At 62.7% G+C, this 20,086-nt stretch overlaps 4 protein-coding genes across 4 annotated transcripts; 2 read left to right on the top strand and 2 right to left on the bottom strand.

Annotated features, from left to right (window-relative positions):
• Positions 1-5,709: 5,709 nt before the first annotated feature.
• On the top strand, positions 5,710-7,218 carry RAX2 (retina and anterior neural fold homeobox 2). Its single transcript, XM_057418789.1, has 2 exons — positions 5,710-5,937; positions 6,775-7,218. Exons 1-2 carry the CDS (start codon positions 5,710-5,712, stop codon positions 7,216-7,218), a joined length of 672 nt encoding a protein of 223 aa, XP_057274772.1.
• A 387-nt stretch (positions 7,219-7,605) lies between these two features.
• On the bottom strand, positions 7,606-12,220 carry LOC130604341 (mucosa-associated lymphoid tissue lymphoma translocation protein 1-like). The gene is made up of 6 exons (XM_057418788.1): positions 12,106-12,220; positions 11,340-11,488; positions 11,043-11,209; positions 10,317-10,447; positions 10,093-10,243; positions 7,606-7,661 (listed from the first exon to the last, which is right to left on the bottom strand). Exons 2-6 carry the CDS (start codon positions 11,474-11,476, stop codon positions 7,606-7,608), a joined length of 642 nt encoding a protein of 213 aa, XP_057274771.1. The 5' UTR covers positions 11,477-11,488; positions 12,106-12,220.
• Positions 12,221-13,135: 915 nt separating this feature from the next.
• On the bottom strand, positions 13,136-13,792 carry MRPL54 (mitochondrial ribosomal protein L54; the record flags this gene model as incomplete). Its single annotated transcript, XM_057418780.1, has 2 exons — positions 13,136-13,352; positions 13,617-13,792. Coding segments are annotated over 2 exons (309 nt in total), but the record flags the coding sequence as incomplete, so codon positions are not given.
• Positions 13,793-14,060: 268 nt separating this feature from the next.
• APBA3 (amyloid beta precursor protein binding family A member 3) lies at positions 14,061-19,487 on the top strand. Its single transcript, XM_057418787.1, has 10 exons — positions 14,061-14,747; positions 14,921-14,960; positions 15,324-15,469; positions 15,617-15,703; positions 15,916-16,074; positions 16,585-16,764; positions 16,889-17,101; positions 18,123-18,242; positions 18,907-19,047; positions 19,152-19,487. The coding sequence occupies exons 1-10, from the start codon at positions 14,061-14,063 to the stop codon at positions 19,221-19,223; spliced, it is 1,845 nt and encodes a 614-aa protein (XP_057274770.1). The 3' UTR covers positions 19,224-19,487.
• The last annotated feature ends 599 nt before the right edge of the window (positions 19,488-20,086 follow it).

Genomic DNA, 20,086 nt, shown 5'->3' with positions numbered 1-20,086 from the left:
CATGAAAGCGTGGACGCGCTGAGCCGTCTCCGGGCTCCCCACGCCGGGGCCATCTGCTCCGGAAGGATCTGTGGGGATGGCCCAGCCCCGGGCTGCACATGGCTGTGCGATGGGGCTGGGAGGGTGGGAGCTGCGCCATAGAGCTCGTCGTTGTCACAAGAGCCACAGGTCTCAGCCCCCGAAGCTGCAGGAGCTCCACCAAGGGGGGTCCCTGGGTGCATGAGGTGCTCGGTGTGTCCGCAGCATGGACATGTACCCCTCCAGGTACCAGCCGAGGGGCTGCTGGAGCATCCCTGGGGGTGTATGACATGAGCTTAACACCCAGGAGCCTCTGCCCATGTCTTTCCATGCCCACAGTTCCCACCATTCCCACCATCCCCGCCATCCCCACCATCCCCCCCATCCCCGCCATCCCCGCCATCCCCGCCATCCCCACCATCCCCATCCCCCCCATCCCCGCCATCCCCGCCATCCCTGCCATCCCCCCCATCCCCGCCATCCCCCCCATCCCCGCCATCCCCGCCATCCCCACCATCCCCCACCATCCCCCCCCATCCCCACCATCCCCCCCATCCCCGCCATCCCCGCCATCCCCGCCATCCCCGCCATCCCCATCCATCCCCCCCATCCCCGCCATCCTCGCCATCCCCACCATCCCCACCATCCCCGCCATCCCCACCATCCCCGCCATCCCCCCCATCCCCGCCATCCTCGCCATCCCCCCCATCCCCGCCATCCCCCCCATCCCCCCCATCCCCGCCATCCCCCCCCGCCATCCCCGCCATCTCCCCCCATCCCGCCATCCCCGCCATCCCCGCCATCCCCCCCATCTCCGCCATCCCCCCCATCCCCGCCATTCCCGCCATCCCCCCCATCCACGCCATTCCCACCATCCCCACCATCCCCATTCCCGCCATCCCCGCCATCCCCACCATCCCCGCCATACCCGCCATCCCCACCACCCCTGCCATCCGCAACATTCCCACCATCCCTGCTATCCCCACCATCCCCACCATCCCTGCTCTCCAGCCTTTCTTTAGCACCTGTAAAATCTCTCATTCGGGCACAAAAATTCACAATTCACTGCTCTGCATGGGATGGGGCCACCCCTGTCCCCAGCAGTCCCCCAGTCAGCTCCCTGATGGGTGGCAGCAGCACTGGCACTCAGCACCATGACTCAACACCAAGTGCCAGCACTTGACAGGGTCCCCAGGGTCCCCAGCCCGCCCGGCCCGCAGCAGGTTCCTCCATCCCTGCTCCGCACTGGGATCCCATCCCACCCTGACCCATCCCACCCTGACTCCCAGTGGGGCTGCATCCCGGTGCCAGCTGGGATCCGGGTCAGGACCCTGGGGCAGGTCTCTGGATAATCGGCCTGTCCCCCCACGCTGCCACCTGCCTCCAGCCCAGCACCCTTTTGGGTCACCCCTGCCCAAGGCCTCTTAATGAACTAAAAAGGTGACAAATCCCCACTGGAGCTGGTGACGTGGGGCCAGTGCCCCCCAGGCCGCCCCCCGCCCGGCCCCGGCCCCGGTAAGCTGACGCAGCGTCTCTAAGCGTTAGCGGCTTTGCCCGTTAATAGGATTAGGGAGGTTTAAAACTGTCATTTGAGTGAACTAAACCCCCTGATACTCTGCATTGCACCTTCTTAACCAATTTGCCTTCAATTAGGGTAATTGGGAAACGAGCAAAGAAGTACAGCATTAATATTTTAAAGTGATGAAGCGATTATGGGCCTTGGGTGAGGAAGCAAATCAATTTGCTATCTGCTCCTGCAAGGCCATTAGAATCATTGGGCACCAGCAGCCTCCCCCCGCTGCCCCCCCCCCCCCCCCTTCAGGTGGTCAGGGAGGGCTCCTAAGACCAGCTCGCAGCATGGCAGCACCCACCAGGGCCATGGGGACACCCCAGAGGAGCCACCAGAGAAGAGGACCAGCACCAGCCGCACTGGGGACATCAAGTCCAAGCGCCTGTTTGCATCTCCAGCCCCATGAGCTGTACCAGTGCCTGGGGATGTCCCCAGTGCCCCCAAAGGCAGCATGCCCCTGCTGCAGATAGGGCACTGTATGGTGTTGGGGTGTCACCGGTCCCCAAGGACTGAGTGTGCCACCCCCCTGCTGTGGGCCCATGTCCCTGGGGTGGTGGCAATGCCACAGTCATAGAATCCCAGCCTGGTTTGGCCTGGAAGGGAACTTAAAGCTCCTCCGGTCCCAACCCCTGCCATGGGCAGGGACCCCTTCCACTGGAGCAGCTTGCTCCAAGCCCCTGTGTCCAACCTGGCCTTGAGCACTGCCAGGGATGGGGCAGCCACAGCTCCTCCCGGCACCCCCAATATCTCTGAGCTGTCCCCATAGTGGTCAGACCGCGCAGGAGAAGCCCCACGGCCCCACTGGGATGGACACTGAGATGGCCGCTGACCCAAACTAGAGCACAGAGGTGGCCATGGGGTCCCACAGCACGGGGCCAGCAGCCACCCGGTGTGGGGCAGCCAACTCCCCCCCCAGGTGACATTTGCCATCCGAAAGCAGAACCATGGTGAGGAGGGGAAGGCGGTGGGAGGGAGCTGAGGCAGCTTCTGCAGGTGGCAGGAAGAGGTCTGGGGAGGAAAAACCAAAGTGAGCAGAGAAAGAAAAGGGACCTCCACCCCCGAGGAATGGGGACAGCAACAGGGACCCCACAACCCCCCTCATGATGTCCCCATTTTCCCCCAGTGTTTCTGTCCCCCAGCCCGGCTGCCTCTGCCCCTCAGCCCCACATCAGGGCCCATGGGCAGCCCCCACAGCTGGACCCCACTGAGTGTCACCACGCCTGGTCCCTGTGCTCAGCCCCGTGGCCAGAAATGGACGAGGTGGGACCCTCACACCCGGTCCCATGGACAGTGCCCAGGGCCTGCTCCCCATGGCTACTCCCCACACGCAGTCCCCCTACCTGGTCCCTACCCTTGTTCCCCATACTAGGTCCCCAGGGCTGTTCAGGCTGCCCAGTCCCTACGGTCCCTACACCTGGTCCCCCCTACCCAGACCCCACGGCGGGTCCCCAGCCTCCATAACCCCCTCCCCACACTTGGTCCTCACAGCTGCACCCATGCCCGGTGCCCATCCCTGTCCCCACGCCCCGTTCCCATCGCTCCCAGCTCTCTATCCCCATCACGGGGACCAGCCGCTGCATCCCCATCCCACCAGGGCTTGGGGAGCTCCATCCACCGCCAGAGGAGATCCTCCTCCCTCCCCCCTCCCATCTCCCGGCCTTTCTTCTCCGCTCCCCCTGTCTCTAATTCTTCCTCCTGGCTGTAATGAGGGGATTACACGGCAAACTCCAGCAGGACGCCTTTGTGGGGAGACAATCCGAGTGGGGAAGGCAGTTCGGGGCTTTGTCCTCCACCGCCCCCCGGACCCGCGCTGGGGGGGGACATTTAGAGCAATTACTTGTCCAGAAAGTAACTGTCAATCATTCTTAAAGGGGAAGGCCTCCAATTAATAACCTCGTCTTAATCCCTTGGACTCATTTCCAATCTGCGGTGCCTTGGTGACATCTGCAACACTAAATAAAGATTCTCCCGAGCCTTAGCACCGCGGTTCTGTGACAAATAAGAAGACTAAGAGGCAACTTTGGCTGCCAAATCTGCGAGATCGGCGCGCTTGAGCCGTTTGTTTGGTTCCCAGGAGGGACCAGCAAAGTTAAATACTCCTGGAAAAGCCGAGTTGGGCCCAGCAGGTAATGCCTTTTATTGCGGTTCGGGAGGAAGCGTCCAGGGGAGAGGCTGAGGACGGGACCGGGCAACCCTGGGGTGTCCCTGGGGTGTCCCCAGGGCTGGGACCCTTCCTCGGCGCTCGGGAGCAGGCGCTGGTTCCCATCAGCATCACTCACACCTCAGTGCCGGAGGGCAGGAGCTGTCCTTGCTCCCCAGCAGCATCAGCAAGCCCAATCCTGGCAGCCAGATGGGCTTTGGAGGGGAGAACCCCGGGACCCCCTGAGAGCCAGGGCTGTGTCCTCCGTGTCCCTGCTGCTGGGGAGGCCGCTTGTCCCCACTGATGTTCTGCTGTTGCTGGCTCTGGGGAAATCAACTTTGTCCAACCTCAGCCAGGGCTTGATGCTGCTCCTGTTGCTTTTTTGGGTGCCCTCTATAAGAGGGAATCCCACGCCAGCCGGCAGCTCCTGTGGGAAAGCCACAGGTCAAGGCACCGAGTAGATGGGGACGAACCCTCCTGAGGCTCCGGGCCCTTGTGCTTCCAGCACAGTTGTAAAGCTCAAGGGCTCAAACCCCCAAATTGCCACCAGGATGATGCAGGAAAATGTCCACTGCAAGCAGGGGGGGGCTCTTCCCTGCACCCGGATTGAGGCAGCAATCCCAAGTGGTGCAGGCTCAGGGATCCGAGGAATGGGAGCCATGGGGTGACTGGTGCCAATGGGGTCCCCTCTGTGGCCAGGGATATACATGGCCATGGCCACTCAGAGCAGTGGGAGGGGGGCCAGCCCTGCAGCGTTGTTTTGCTTTCTTCATGTCATTCCCATTCCCATTCCAGGGCTTCCTCAGCTTCCCGGTGGGATTTGAACTTCCTTTGCCTCCTGATGGGGTCAGGGTGGGGGGACACTGACCCCTCCTCACACTTGCCCCATTCTGTCCCAGCACCCCCAGCCTGTGCCACCCTTCACTCTCAGCACCCATTGCACCCATTCCCATTGCCCCAGTGCCCCCATTGCCCTGGGGGGCCATGGTGGGGTGCCGGGACCCACAGGGGGTCTGGGACCCAGGTCAAGGCTCCGGGTGCTCAGCCCCTTCCCTTCTTCTTTCAGGCGCAGAGCTGCTCAAATGAGAAGTGGGTGAGTGAGAAGGGGGTGGCAGTGGGGGGGACGACCCTGAACCCTTCCCACATCCCAGCCCAGGACACACCATGACACTTGCACAGTGTCCCCTGCATCCCCAGCACCACCCACCCCATCCCCAGAGCACCCCATGGTCAGCACCCACCCCCCGGTGGATCCACCCCACATGCTGGATCCCCAGGGAATACTGCAGGAGGATTTCCAGTGCCCGATGGAAAGCTCAAAGGTGGAACATTGCAAGGGTTGAACCTGCTTGTATCATGTGGGAAAAGGTTCTTAGCCCAGGGGGACTGCACTGGGTTGCTCTGGCCATGTTTGGGGACCACCACTGGGTCCTCCAAAGGCTTGGGGCTGGACTCATAATCCATAAGGAAGAGGCTGGAAGAGAGGAACTGGGCTGGAAGGATGGAGCTGACCCAGGCTCGGTCTCCTCCACACCAGGGCAGGTGAGCTCCTGCCGATGGTGCTTTCATAAAACCCTCTACTTGAGGTGAAATTTGGCTTTTGGCTTCAGGGCACATTGGCCTGGTGGGATCTGAGAGTGGAGCCAAGTATGGGTGCTCAGGACACCATTCCCAGGACCCCGTGTCAATCCTGGGGATAGTGCTGCAGCAGAAGAGATTACACCTTTGCATAACCCATCCATCATCCATCAACCATCCATCCATCATCCCTCCATGCATCCACCCACCCACCCATCCATCCGTTCATCAACCATCCCTCCATCCATCCGTCCATCAACCATCCCTCCCTCCCTCCCTCCCTCCATCCCTCCATCCATCCCTCCATCCACCCCCTTGTCCAGCTGTCCCTGACCTGGGGTTTCATGGGAGAGTCGCAGTCCCCAAGCTCCGGGTAACCCCCAGTCCCCTCACAGGCACCACCATGTTCCTGAATAAGTGCGAGGGGGACTCCGAGGCTGCCCCCCCGGCTGCCGCCGCTGCCGAGGAGGAGGAGGAGCAGCCCAAGAAGAAGCACCGGCGGAACCGCACCACCTTCACCACGTACCAGCTCCACGAGCTGGAGCGCGCCTTCGAGAAGTCCCACTACCCCGACGTGTACAGCCGCGAGGAGCTCGCCATGAAGGTCAACCTGCCCGAGGTCCGCGTGCAGGTAGGGCCAGGGGCACCCCAGGGGAGGCAGGGAGCACCCAGCACTGCAGAGCTTCGCTCTGAGCCCAGCTCCGTGCTTCAGTTTCCCCATTGCACAAGGGCAAGGGTGGCTCCTCTGCAGGCCTGGCTGCTCCTGCCCAGAAAAGGGGCTCGATGGCTGAGCCTGGCTCTCCAGCCCGAGTGCCAGAGGCTCTGTTCGGGGAGGGAGATGGGGTTTAGACCCCATTTTCCTTTGCTGGTGGTGGCTGCTCCCATCCCTGCAGCTGATCCAACAGAAAAGCAACCAAACAACTGCTCATGGCCACTTCTACTGGGAAAGCAGAAGCTCCTGATGGATTTGAGGGGTTTGGGGTTGTCAGAGCAGGGTGGCTCCAGGAGGGCTCAGGAAGTTTTGCTCCCTGAGGAAGAGCCTGGGGTCCCACCAGGATGCTCCCAATTGTCCCTGGGTTAAGGTCCCCCCTGAGCCTTCTCTTCTCCAGACTGAACCCCCCAGGTCCCTCAGCCATTCCCCATTACACTTGTGCTCCAGGCCCTGCACCAGCTCCGGTGCCCTTCTCTGGACAAACTCTGGCAAGTTTGCACCAGCACAGCCCAGTGTCCACCAGCAACTGTGACCGGTCCCTGGAGCTCCCCTGCTCTGCTCCCCCATCACAGTTTGGCTTCTAGAAGCTTTTGCCCGGGGGCTTCTGAAGGCCAGATGACATTAGACTGACTGACCGGTACCCAGTATGGGCACCCCAGAGTGGCCACTCCACCTGGAACATTCCATGAGGGACACACCATATGGGATACAGCCCCGTGGTGCACGGTGGGGCTCACCCTGGCTCTCACCTCACAGGTTTGGTTCCAGAACCGACGAGCCAAGTGGAGGCGGCAGGAGAAGATGGAGGCCAACTCCATGAAGCTCCACGACACCCCCATGCTCTCCTTCAACCGGCCCCCCATGACCCCCAACGTGGGGCCCATGAGCAACTCCCTCCCGCTGGACCCATGGCTGACGTCCCCCATCTCCAGTGCCACCACGGTCCACAGCATCCCCGGCTTCATGGGAGCCCCCCAGGCCCTGCAGCCCCCCTATGGGGGTCACTCCTTCCTCAGCACTCCGCCGCCCATGGCGCAGGGCATGCAGCCCATGGCCCCCGCGCCCTACCAGTGCGGCACCACCTTTGTGGACAAGTACCCGCTGGAGGAGGTGGACCAGAGGAGCTCCAGCATCGCCTCACTCCGCATGAAAGCCAAGGAGCACATTCAGACCATTGACAAGACATGGCAGCCCATTTGATGAATGCTCCCCTCCGGCTCCTCATCCTCACCCCGGCACCGGCTCAGCCCCCGGGCAGGCGAGGGGGGTGATAGTGGGACCATTGGGATCAGCAGGACCAGCACAGGACAGGGATGCTGGGCTGCATCTCCCCCTGCTGAGCCAGCACTGCTACTGCCAGGGGAGCAAGCGGGGCGCTGGTGGGACCCCGCGGTTTGGGGGCACCCTGGCAGCCTTGCCAAGGCATTGACCTGGCCTGAGGATATGGCCAAGTCTCGGGGGTCCCAGCTGGACATCTCCTTGTCCCACCCTTTCCCCTTCTTATTATTAACATTTTTTTAACGCTGCAGATTTGAACAAAACAGACACAAAGCTCCAGGTTTAGGGAGTATTTGGGGGGATTCTTTTTTAGCCGCATCGGGGACGATGCTCGGTGTACTGGTAGATGAGGAGATGGCTGTATCCTGAGTAAAGAGAGAAACTTAACGGCAGCCGCATTGGCTGTGCTGCTCATTAGTGTGCTGAGAGCTCCGGGGGGGGGGCATGCGGGAGCATCACCCAGGACACCCCCTCCCCTCGCCCTTGGGTTGGGCTCGGATACAGGCACCAGTGACTTGCTCTGGGCTGTGGCTGTGTTCTCAGCAGCTCATCAAGGGGCATCTGCTCATCCCCCCTTGGTCCAACTGCCCCCATTGCTCCCCTGTGGAACTCACCTGGCCACATGCTGGTATCACAAAGCCACCCCATGGCACTGGGTGGCAGCGGGACCTCAGCTTGGTGACAGGGCCAGGAGCCCTGGGAACCTCACGGCACCTGTGGGAGGGTGACAAGGTGTCCCGGGGGTTCCCAGCATGGCTCTGCAGCCCCAGGGGACCCAGCTGCCTGGCACCAGGGCTCAGTGACACCATCATAGAGGGGCCTGCAGAGGAGACCTTCCCCTTGAACAGAGATGGATGAACCTGCGGTGGCTTTGGGGTGCTGAAGCATGGATGGCTGGTGGGCTGGGGGCTCAGCCCCGGGCCAGTGGGAGCCCCAGGTCCCTGGGGATCCCTAGGGAAGAGGAGCGGGCTCCAAGTGATCTTCCTCCCACCAACACAAGAAGTTTCCTGAACCCAGGGTGTTGCTGGGACCGGATGTGGGGATGCTGCCCCATCCCCACCGTGGCCCCACCACCCCAGGGGGTCTCCCCCGCACCAGACCCCATCCAGTGTGCCCAGGGTCAGGCTGGGATGCCACCGGGCCAGCCGAGGCGCTGACCCCAGCGAGACCCTGCTCCTTGTGTGCCCCCCGTCCCCCGGCTGCTGCTGCCCGGCTGCTTCGTTAGTAACAATTAAACCTCCAACGAGCCATTAAACGCATAATCGATGTTCCCCCGGCTCCGCAGCCCAGCTAATGGGGCAGGGCCGGGGCAAAGCAGCCGCGCTGCGGCGGGGACATAATGAACTAAGGGCAGTGGAAGTAATGGGGTTTGATCCGAGGGAAGGGACGCGCTCAATGGGGCTGCACGTTTCACATGACATCAGTGCCGAGGCTGGCGCCAGCGCGGGGATCCCCCCGGCTCCCCAGCGCCAACAAAAGCCGTGAGCGCGGCGGCTCAGCGGCCCCCACCCGGCCAAGGGGGCACTGATGGGGCTGAGGCTGCTCCTGCCCCACTTCCCCCACTGGCCACTGCCACCCAAAAGCGTCTCCCTGGCTTGGGATGCGGTGGGCGTGCAGTGGGGCAAGGGCAGCATGGCACCCACGGGGGGGTCCCTAATGGGGGGGGGTGACCTTCCCTCCCGAGGGCATTTAATGCAGAAACAGGCAAGAGTTGTGGTCTAAACCGATGCCATTTCACTGCAGGACAGAGCCCAGAGCCCCCATCCTCCCCTCTTTACTGGTGCTTTCCCCACTTGAGATCCAGTTTGGGGAAAACCCAAGCAAAAAGGCATTTTTCACCCCTCTCCGAGATCCCAATCCCATCTGAAATCACTGACTGCCCCCTCCCGCACCAGAGCTTGTACTGGGAGGACTGGGGCGTTCTCCCAGGCCCTCGTGGCAGAGCAGGAGCCCTCCCACTCCCACCCTCTCTAATCCCCTCCTGCAGGATTTGCCCCTTAATCTGCTTATTTCTCTCTATTTCTTCGAGACCTGGATGAAGCCAACCCTGCTCCAGTACTGAGCTGTGGGCTCTGGGCACCATGCCCCTGCGCACATGGGGCTGGCACTGCCCAGGGACATGGCTGAGGGTGCTGCAGGACCTGCAGCCCTGACATGGTTGAGCGGTGACCGTCGGCTGCAGAGGGGATGAGGCAGCAAACTGAGCACCCAGAGCTCCATAGGGCTGCTCACAGGTCCCGGCACCCATGGGTGGAATGAGACAAGTGGACATGAGAGCTGGCCTGGGGCAGCCTGGAGAAGAGAAGGCTCCTTAAGGAGAGACCTTAGAGCAGCTCCAGTGCCTAAAGGAAACCTGGAGAGGGGCTTTGGACAAGGGCCTGTAGGGACAGGCCAAGGGGAATGGCTTTAACCTGCCCCAGGGGAGACGGAGATAACTCTTAGGCAGAAGCTCTTCCCTGTGAGGGTGCTGAGGCGCTGGCACAGGGTGCCCAGAGAAGCTGTGGCTGCCCCATCCCTGGCAGTGCTCAAGGCCAGGTTGGACACAGGGGCTTGGAGCAACCTGCTCCAGTGGAAGGGGTCCCTGCCCGTGGCAGGGGTTGGGGCTGGAGGAGCTTTAAGGTCCCTTCCAACCCAAACCATTCCATAATACAACTCCTCCATGGGCACCGTAACCCCAGAAGGTCCAAAGCTGGGGTGCAACATGGCAGTCAATGTCCTGCGGGAGCCACCCCATTCCTGATGGGAACGAGTGGTGCCCCACAGGTTCCAGTCTGGGGACCCTCTCTCGGGGCCCACCTGCACGGAGGCTGCTCCTCTCCACCTGGACGCACACCCACTGGGAGAAGGTGAAGGCATTCCCACGGTTCACACGGCAGATGAACCACTCAGAACGGCCCCGCAGTGCAGCCGTGTCCATCACCAGTTCTGGGGACGTGGCTCCAGGCACCTACAGGACAGGAGGTGACCAGGACTGGGGTCTCTCTGACCCATCCTGCACCATGGCCGGGGCAGGCGCTCACCTCCTGCCTCCCGCAGAACCACTGGTACGTGAGCCCCGGTGAGCCGGCGGCCCGGCAGCTCAGGGACACATGTGTCCCCTCTGCCACCACCTGCGACTCCGGCTGCTCCACAATGCAGATTGTATCCTGGACTGGGAGAGGAGAGAGCAGCCTGGGCTGGCTGAGACCCCCCCTGCGCCAGCTTGTGAGGTCCTGTCCCATCCCAGCCCACCATAGCCTGTCCTCTTCCATCTCACCCCATCCAACTGCACCCTGTCCCATCCTACCCCTCAGTCCTGTCCCAGCCTCCTCATCTCTACCTGTCTCACCCAGTGCCACCCACCCCACCTTATCCTGTTCCATCCCATCCCACTCTGCTCTGCTCCACCCATCTTGTCACACTGTACCCTGTCTTATCCCATTCTGTTCTGCCCCTTCTCTTCCCACTCCATCCCACCCCATCCCTTCTTGTCCTGTCACAGCATGATCCCCGATCCCATCCTATCTCACCCTACTGCATCCATGCATCCTATCCCTTCTTCTCCCATCACGTCCCATTACTCCTCCCATCCCATCCCATCCCATCCCATCCCACCCTGTCTCACCCTACTGCACCCATCACAGGCCACCCCGCCCTGGGTGCTGCTGTCCAGAGCAAGCCCACCAGCAGGAAGCACTCATCTCCCCCTGCTTTCCCCCTGCTGGTGCCCCCTCCAGGCCCCGTGGGGCCCCGGTGCCCGTCCCTACCGGCACTGCTGAGGACGTGGCAGGCCTGCATGTGCCCCATCCTCTCCAGGCAGCCCAGCAGGTCCTGCAGGGTGCAGTTGCGTTCAGTCAGGAGCTGCAGGAGGCTCTGTGCGGGGCTGCCATGGGGCTCCAGCACCTTCAGCGAGCACATCTCCAGCTCCTCCTCGCTGCAAGGTACCTGCAGTGCTCAGCACCGCAGCCCAGCTCCCCCCGCCCAGGCTGTGGCCGCCATGGGGCCAGTGAGGGCCTGGCTCAGCCCACGGTGCTGCCGCCTGGGGACATCCCCTCTGCCCCTACCTGAACCTGAAGCGTTTCTCCACCGCCGCCACCTCAGCCAACCTGCGCCAGCCGCAGCCAGTGATGTCCAGGAGCTGGCAGAGTCGGGCCAGCACCTCCCCACCCAGCGAGCTGATGGGCGAGCTCCAGTCCCCCATCGCACCCAGCCCCTGCAGAGGGACCACAGTGACCACTGGTGATGGGGGAGAATGAGTGCCTGTGCCCCTCGAGACACCACCACAGTGCGTGTGGGTCTGGAGGGAGAGCACCGGCACAGGCGGGTATCCAGTCACCCGCCTGCAGGAGCCTCTCCAGGGAGCTGGGATCTGGAGCCAGGAACTGAACACAGAGGAGCTCCCCTGGGACCAACCCTGACCCTGCAGGGGACAGAGAACAGGGGCCACCACAGAGGGCAGCGGCAGGGACCCCGTGAGGCATCAGCAGCCCCCTCAGCACCACCAGGCCCCTGGGGGGGGGCTCCAGAGCCAGCCTGAGCCCTGTTGGGCCACCACGAGGAGCATGGGAGGTTAGGGGAGGGTACAGGGGGGTGGCGGGAAGCACCTCGGGTCCCCTTAACCCTTGCAAAGGCTTTGGCAGTGAGGTGAGCATGGCACAAAGCAGGGGCAGCGCCCAGGGACCAGTGCCCTCCTCCTCCCCCCAACCCATGCAGAACAAGGCACCCACAGGGGCTGGGTGCCACCAGGGGCTCCCAGGCAGAGACCAGGCCTTGGTGTCCCCAACACTGCCCCGCGGGTGGCAGTGGGATAGGGCAGGGCACGGCACTCACCGCTGGACACAGCCCCAGCCCCAGCAGCTCCCAGCGCTGAGCCCACACAGAGGAAACGAGGGTTCAACCCCTCCAGCCCCCCCGCGCTGGGGCAGCAGCACTTCTGCTTCCTCCTGTGCCCCGGGAGCAAGACGCAGCCCCAGCACCGGCTCAGCCCTTCCCACAGCAGCACCAGGGTTGAGGGAACCTCTGGAGATCACCCAGTGCAAGCCCTGCCAGGGCAGGGCCCCCCAAGCAGCTCACACAGGAATTCTGGCCATGGCTCCTCATCCCGTCGCTGGGCACCACTGAGAAGAGTCAGGCCCCATTCACCTGGCACCCACCTTTGAGCTATTGATCTGCATTGATGAGATCCCCTCCCAGCCTGCTCTTCTCTGACCAACGAGGCCCAGCTCCCGCAATCTCTCCTCATGTGAGATGCTACAGACCCCTGAGCATCCCTGTGGCCTCTGCTGGATCCTCTCCAGCTCCTTGTCTCTCATCCCAGGGAGCACAGCCCTGGACACAGTTCTCCAGATGTGCCCTCACCAGGGTTAGTAGAGGAGGAATCGCCTCCCTTGACCTGCTGCCACACTCCTCCCAGGGCACCCCAGGATACTCTTGTCCCTCCTGGCCATAAGCTCACGACTGGCTCATGGTCAACTTATCACCCACCAGCACTCCCAGGTCCTTCTCAGCTGAACTGTTCTCTAGTAGCTGGGAGGACCTTGAAGGTGGCTGCTTTGTCCCCACAGCCCAACTTGAGGCCAGGCAGAAGCTGCTGGGCAGCGAGTCTAGGTCAGAGACAACCCAAGGTGACACCATGCTACCAGCAAAGCCAGTCCCCACCCCAAACTCACCCCATACGCCAGCGCAGGATCCTTCCAGAGCAGGACCCTTCTACCAGCAAAAAACCCAGCTTCTGTTTCACCAAATACACCAAAAATGCGTGGCTTGTGTTGCCTCAGCCCCTCACAGCTCTCCGGCATGAGGCGGGACCTGCGCTGAGCTTGCAGGTGACCTGGACTGGCCACTGCCCCATCACAGGCACCAGTCTCACCAGAGGTTTATTACTCATTTACAGCAAGAAGAGCAGCCCAAGAACAGAAGCTGGGCTCAGGGCAGCCCTGGGCACCTACAACTTCTTGCCCTTCTTCAGCTTGTTGCGCTGCCACGTGTTGTACCTCCGCAGGCGCCTCCAGTACTCGATGGAGTTGGGATCCAGCTCCTCCAGCTTCTTGGGAGGCCCGAGGTGGATCTTAAAGAGCCTGTGAGCAAACACAGAGGATGAGGCTAAAGAAGGGAGGGAAAATGGACAGGCAGGGGACGGCGCGACCGAAGTGTGTGACTGGGACACGTGGATCCACACCCTCCACAGGCACAGTGCCCCCGGCTCCAGCCCTCAGCAGGGCCTCTGGGCTCTGGAGCAGCAGCTTTCCTTCTCCCAGAGCAGCTCCGTGTCCGTCACACCTGTCTGTGCCTCTGGGATGCACCTCCGTAAGGACACAGCAAGGGGCGCAGGCAGCACCTACCAGTCCGGGTACTCAGAGTCGGGCTTCAGGGCCACCTCGGGGCCATCCTTGAAGTAATTGACGCCCATGGCGTAGGCGCTGAGCATGGCGGGGTCAGTGCACACCTCCGGCGGCTTCAGCCCCTCCTTCGGCACGCTCTTGCCCTTCACCTTCACAGCTGCGGGACAAGGGCAGGGTCAGAGCGGGGAGAGGGGGAGCGGGAGCAGGAGCAGGAGCTCAGTCTGGGCAAGGGACGGGGCGAGAGCCGGGCCCCGGCGGGGGCAGCAGCACCGGGGCAGGAAGGAGAGACCGGGGACGGGAGGCACAGGGCAGAGGAGAGAGCTGGGGCCGGGCGAAGGGGACCGGGGAAGGGCCGGGGAGGAAGGGCCCGGCCCCGGGAGCCGGCGGGGACCCGTCCCGGGCCCTCCCGCGGTCTCTGGGAGCGGACGCGGCCTGGGAGGGCCCATGGACGAGGAGGGAGCGAGCGCGGGGCCGCGGGGCCCCGGGAGCTGGGAACCGGGTGCTGGGAGCGCCCTCGCGGCCCCTGGCAGCAGCGACCCTGCGGGCATGGAGCTGGACGAGGCTGCGGAGGACGAAGTCCCGGAGCTGCGAGCTCTGCTGGGGCAGCTCGAGAGCCTCGACCCCAGCCTCTGCGACCCCCCTTGCTCCGAGCAGGGCCCGGGCGCTGCCACCGCTTCTTCGGCGGGGAGCCGGGCCAGGCGGTGCCGGGGCCGGTGCCTGCCGTGCCCGCTGCACGTGGCCACGGGCCGGGGCCTGGACACCCGGCGCTGCTGCGCCCAGCACTCGGCCTGCTCCCGGCCCTGCCACGGGCTGCTGTTCGCCGAGGCCGAGCGGGAGGACTTGCTGAGCCTCCTGTGCCACGAGGGGGGCCTGCCCGAGCCCGGCGCCGGGACCCCCTTGGCTTGCTCCAGTGTCTTGTGTGGGGCCAGCCTGGAAGTGCTTCGGGCTCAGGAGGAGCCGGCTGCTGCGGGGAGCCCGGAGGAAGGAGCCTGCGGCAGCGGGCGCTGTGCAGAGGAGCTGAGCGAGCTCGGCTCCAGCAGTGAGAGCCCCCGGGACTGCTCCCCAGAGCCAGCCTGGGTGTCCTTGTCACCCGCCCCGGAGAAGGAGCAGGCGCCGCCGGGCGCTGTCACCGTGAGTGCCCCGGGGCTCTGGTGGGGGCGGAGGGGAGCCAGGGGTGGCTTCTCCTCGGGTGCCCGGATCTGACCCTCGGGACTGGCTTTGGCTGCCTGAGCGCAGGGGCTGCTCGCACGGCTGAGCCCCGGGATCCCGGCCGCAGCCTCACCTGCTTTGCTGTTGCTTTGCAGGGCAGGGAACCTCCATCCTCCCACCCGGCCTTCAAAGAGGGTGAGTCCTGACCCACCACCTCCTCCTCAGACCCGGGCTAAAGGACATGGAGGGAGCACCCAGCTCTGCGCCCATAGAGGATGGGAACGTGGCTGCAGACTCCAGGGAGCTCTTTCAGTCCCTCACTGAGCAAATGGGGGTGCTCCAGGGATTGGGGAGGGGGCAATGGGTGGGTTTCAGGCTCGGGAAGGGAGAAAGAAGAATTCCAGAAGGAAGCAGCCCTGGGGCAGAGTTGGTTTAACCGATGGTGCCAGGGGCTGTCTGCCAGGTGCCATGTGTAGGAACACAGTTAACGGGCAGCAGGACTTGGTACCTCTGGGGTGGGGGGGACCAGCCCCTGCTTAGTCCCTCCGGATACCTCAGTTCCAGGCCCCTGTGAGCCGGAGGATCTGCTGGACGGTGTGATTTTTGGAGCCAAGTACCTGGGCTCCACGCAACTGATCTCTGAGCGGAATCCCCCGACCAGTGTCCGCATGGCACAGGCCCAGGAGGCAGTGGACAGGATCAAGGTGCACGAAGGGAAGGGGCACAACTGTCATGAGCCTGGTGCCCCATGGGTGTGGGGCGCCGCTGGGGACCTGCGCAGGGACCTCCTGGCTGTGGGGCAGGCCCCCCCCCGGCAGCAGCAGCAGTGACCCGGGTGCTTTGTCCTCCAGGCCCCGGAGGGGGAGTCGCAGCCCATGACAGAGGTGGAGTTGTTTGTCTCCACGCAGAGGATCAAGGTGCTCACGGCTGACACACAGGTGAGCAGGGAGCATCCACATGGATGTGGGGCTCTCCATGGTCAGCTCACACAGACGGGAGGTGTCCCTCAGCTCTCTGTGTGCTCACATGAAGCTTCTCATGTAAACTGCACCTCCTGGGAGCCACTGGGTTCCCAGCTTGAGCGGGGCGAGCCCCTGATGAAGGAGCTGTTTGTCCCTTGAGGCATAGAGCTGGTTTCTGCCCCTTACAGGAGGCCATGATGGATCACTCCCTGCAGACCATCTCCTACATCGCCGACATCGGCTCCCTCGTGGTGCTCATGGCACGGCGGAAGCTGCCACGGCAGGCGCCGGGTGCGGGGGAGAAGCGGCTCTACACCATGATCTGCCACGTCTTCCACTCAGCCAATGTGAGGAGGGAGAGGCACTTGGGAGGGTTACACCGGGAGCCTGGGCCTCATCCTGCTCTAATGTGACCAAGCGCTCTGGGTCTCCATGCTGGGGGCTTGCAGTGGGCACAGGGAGGAGGAAGGAGCCCACCTGAGCACCTCAGGTGCTGAGGCGCTGGCACAGGGTGCCCAGAGAAGCTGTGGCTGCCCCATCCCTGGCAGTGTTCAAGGCCAGGTTGGACACAGGGGCTTGGAGCAAGCTGCTCCAGTGGAAGGGGTCCCTGCCTGTGGCACGGGTTGGGGCTGCAGGAGCTTTAAGGTCCTTTCCAATCCAAACCAGGCTGGGATTCTATGATCTATGACATGGAAGAGTCCAGTGACAAAACTGGCATCATGCTGGGGCCCACGCCTTCAGGCGTGGAAGGATTGAGGATGCCTTGGAGTTCTCAGCCACAGTGTTGGCCACTGCAGGGTGCTGGCAGCTGCTGGCCAAGAGCTATGGGGACAAACAACTCCTTTCTCTTTCCTTAGGCCCAGGTCATTGCTCAGGCCATTGGGCAGGCATTCGGAGTCGCCTACCAGCGCTTCCTGGAGGCCAACAGCATCGACCCAGGCGAGCTGAGCCCTCGCCAGTACAGCCATACCCTGGAAGAGCAGGAGCAATACAATGCAGAGCTGAGCCACTTCTCCCAGCAGGAGAACTGCAAGGACGTAAGAGCTGCTTTGGAGGGGTGGAACAGTGTGGTCACCCCCTCCGTGGCTCCCCAGGACACCCATGCTGGCACATGCACCCTGTGACTGGTGGTCATAATCCATGCGTGCCACCCCTCTGCAGGTCTGCATCCGGAAGCAGAAGGGGGAGATTCTAGGCATTGCCATCGTGGAGTCGGGATGGGGCTCCATCCTGCCCACGGTGGTCATCGCCAACCTGATGCATGGGGGCCCTGCAGAGAGGTCGGGTGAGCTGAGCATCGGGGACCGCCTCATGTGCATCAACGGGATGAGCCTGGTGGGGCTGCCCCTCGCCACATGCCAGAGCATCATCCGGGTGAGCCTCCTCCAACCCAGCAGGACCAGTGCTGGCAGGGATGAGCGGCAGCCCCACTGCTTCTGAATGTGCCCGAGAGTGTCTGTAACACCGGGGTGTACCCCCCGATGCTCTGGCTGGGGGGGGGGGTAGGTGAGAGGAGGCTGTGGGGCAGAGCAGGAAGGAGCGTGGGACCCATTCTCATCCTAGTTCCTGCTCTTGAGTGCTTGGGAGGAAAGGATGTGACAAGGCAGGGGCAAAGCTGGGGACAAAACTTGCTGTGTCAGCGTTCAAGTGCCTGAGGAGGGTGGGTGAGGAGGCAGGTTCCTGAGCTGGAGGGAACAGGGAGTCCAGAGAGGCCATGGAGGTGCTGTGAGGGCTGAAGCAGCTCTGCTCTGGAGCCAGGCTGAGAGAGCTGGGCTGGGTCAGCCTGGAGAAGAGAAGGCTCCTGAAGGGGAGACCTGAGAGCAGCTCCAGTGCCTGAAGGGGCTGCAGGAAACCTGGAGAGGGGCTTGGGACAAGGGCCTGTAGGGACAGGCCAAGGGGAATGGCTTGAACCTGCCTGAGGGGAGACTGAGATGAGCTCTTAGGCAGAAGCTCTTCCCTGTGAGGGTGCTGAGGCGCTGGCACAGGGTGCCCAGAGAAGCTGTGGCTGCCCCATCCCTGGCAGTGTTCAAGGCCAGGTTGGACACAGGGGCTTGGAGCAAGCTGCCCTAGTGGAAGGTGTCCCTGCCCGTGGCAGGGGTTGGAGCTGGATGATGTTAAGGTCCCTTCCAACCCAAACCAGTCTGGGATTCTGTGAACCTGTTACATCTTCTACCTCTCAGGCAGGAAGGAGCTTAGGGCAAGAACAGTGTGGCCTCAGGGCAGAGTGAGACATCTTGGACTGGATTTACAAATTCTCCCTGAATTTGAGCATGGCAGATCCCTGTGTGTGCCTCCGTTTCCCCACTGAACACAGGTTGCTGATCCTTAGCACCATGGCTGCGTCACCCCTCAGCACAGCTGCCAGTGTCCGACAAAGCCATGTCCCATCTTTCAGGAGCTGAAGCACCAGACAGAGGTGACACTGAACATTGTGCACTGTCCCCCTGTCACCACAGCTGTCATCCGGCGCCCTGACTCCAAGTACCAGCTGGGCTTCTGTGTTGAGAACGGTGTGGTGAGTTCTTGGAGTGTGCCAAGGGCTCCAGTCACTCTTCTGCAGGAGCCACGCGGTTCTGGCTGTGTCCACACTGTTCCAGTGCTCCTCAGGCTTCCACAGGGAAAGAACCATTGCTTGTGCTACAGGAGAAGGCTTCTGAGAGCTCTCCTGCAGCATCGGGGGTTGGATCTGTCACCCTGGTGCTCCTTTGCTGTTTGCTTTCAGGGTGGTGCTTTCTTTCTGGCTTTCGTGGCATGTCCTTAGGGACGTTGTTGCTCTTGCCCGTGTTCCAGCTGCTCCCTGCTCTTGAGGCTGTGTTGGAAAAGCAGAGGAGCATTTCCAGGGCCAGTGGAAGCTGATGGGCAAGTGGAGGGTGTGGAATCGCTGCAGCCCACTAGCTGCTGCCCCAGGAAGGAGCTCTGACTGCAGCCCAGATGGGAGCACAAGGGTTTGATGGGCTCTGATGGGGGGAGCCAGGGGAGCAGAAGTCTGTGTGCTGCAGCTCAGCACATGGCCCCAGTGGCAGTGATGCAGAGGGACATCCCAGCCCTTGCTGTGTGCTGAAGGAGAAACGCCCAAGTGCAGAGCTCTTACTGGGAGCCTGCCCAGATGCAGGGGTTTGGGAGCCGTTGTTCCTGTCCCTGGGCTGTGGGCACAGCTCTGATCCTTTTTCCCTGCCCAGATCTGCAGCCTGATGCGCGGGGGCATTGCAGAGAGAGGCGGCATCCGCGTGGGGCACCGCATCATCGAGATCAACGGACAGAGTGTGGTGGCAACACCACACGAGAGGATCATCCAGATCCTCACGCAGGCTGTCAGTGAGGTGAACTGGGGCTGGGGCTGGGGCTGCCCACGGAGCTGGTTTGGCAGCAGCACCCTGCAGCCTGGGCTTTGGCATCCCTAGCTGATGTGTGTGTTTCTGCCCAGGTCCACATCAAGACGATGCCAGCCTCCACGTACCGCCTGCTGACAGGGCAGGAGCAGCCCCTCTTCCTCTGAGCACCAGCCTGGCTGCTGCTGCACGTGCCTGGGGCTGCATGGACAGGACAAGCTCTGCTTCATGCCCCAGCACCCTCAGCAGAGCCTCAGGTCCCCGGCGGAGTCTAATCCTGCACCTCCTCAGCTGTACTCAGGACACAGGGGGAGGTTCTGGGGGCCTGAGCAGTGTCAGTGCCGGTGGTGCCACAGTTTGGGCACCTCCTCCCCACCTCACAGTGCCTGTTCTGGCCATTCACGGGGTCCCTCACCTTGGCCTGGTGCCGGCAGGAGAGGGGACGCCACATGAAAGGTGTCACCCATGTGCTCACTGCAGATAGCACTTCTACACTCACCGATGGTGCCTTTTGCGTGTGGGGCTGGTGCTAGAAGCGCAACTGCAGGGCTCACCCACTTGTGGGTGCACGCTGGCACCCCAAGGGAGACCCAGCAGCACCCTTGGCATCCACTCCTTCCTGGCTTTGCCAAGAGCCTGGGGGGTGCAGTCAGTTGCACTGAGCTGGGAAACTACCTCTGCCTTTGCCTGGTGGTGCCTGCAGCCGCTCTGAACTCGTGTCTGGGTTTCAGCTCTCGGTGTGAAGAAGGGGAACACAGGACACAGCACTGCCTAGGCCCACATCCTGCTGGGAGCCCGGGATCATGAGCCCAATGATCAGCCCTGGTGCTGTGTTTTCACCCCGCGGCTGAGGTGGTGCTGACCTGGCTGTGCCCAGGTTGGTGTTAAAATAAACGTTGTAGGGAAGATGGGAGGCTGTGTTTTGGGAGCAGGGGAGGCTCTAGTGTTAGATGTTGGAAGTCCCACCATGGCCACCCTGCTCCATGGATTTCCATTGTGTGCTGCTACCCAGCACACACATCAACAGCCC

Source organism: Pezoporus wallicus, unplaced genomic scaffold, assembly GCF_028554395.1.
Source record: "Pezoporus wallicus isolate ANWC-B61680 ecotype Strahan unplaced genomic scaffold, APGP_CSIRO_Pwel_v1 contig_14027, whole genome shotgun sequence".
NCBI lineage: Eukaryota > Metazoa > Chordata > Aves > Psittaciformes > Psittacidae > Pezoporus > Pezoporus wallicus.
This window is presented reverse-complemented; position numbering and strand designations above follow the sequence as displayed.

Excerpts from the sequence above, each read along its gene's own strand:
- RAX2 (XM_057418789.1), top strand. The coding sequence starts at position 5,710 with ATGTTCCTGAATAAGTGCGAGGGGGACTCCGAGGCTGCCCCCCCGGCT. Across the intron at positions 5,938-6,774 it reads TGCCCGAGGTCCGCGTGCAG|GTTTGGTTCCAGAACCGACG; the intron begins GTAGGGCCAGGG and ends CTCACCTCACAG.
- LOC130604341 (XM_057418788.1), bottom strand. The coding sequence starts at position 11,476 with ATGGGGGACTGGAGCTCGCCCATCAGCTCGCTGGGTGGGGAGGTGCTG. Across the intron at positions 11,210-11,339 it reads GAGAAACGCTTCAGGTTCAG|CGAGGAGGAGCTGGAGATGT; the intron begins GTAGGGGCAGAG and ends GGTACCTTGCAG. Across the intron at positions 10,244-10,316 it reads GGTTCTGCGGGAGGCAGGAG|GTGCCTGGAGCCACGTCCCC; the intron begins GTGAGCGCCTGC and ends CCTGTCCTGTAG.
- APBA3 (XM_057418787.1), top strand. The coding sequence starts at position 14,061 with ATGGACGAGGAGGGAGCGAGCGCGGGGCCGCGGGGCCCCGGGAGCTGG. Across the intron at positions 14,748-14,920 it reads CGCCGCCGGGCGCTGTCACC|GGCAGGGAACCTCCATCCTC; the intron begins GTGAGTGCCCCG and ends GTTGCTTTGCAG. Across the intron at positions 19,048-19,151 it reads TCACGCAGGCTGTCAGTGAG|GTCCACATCAAGACGATGCC; the intron begins GTGAACTGGGGC and ends GTTTCTGCCCAG.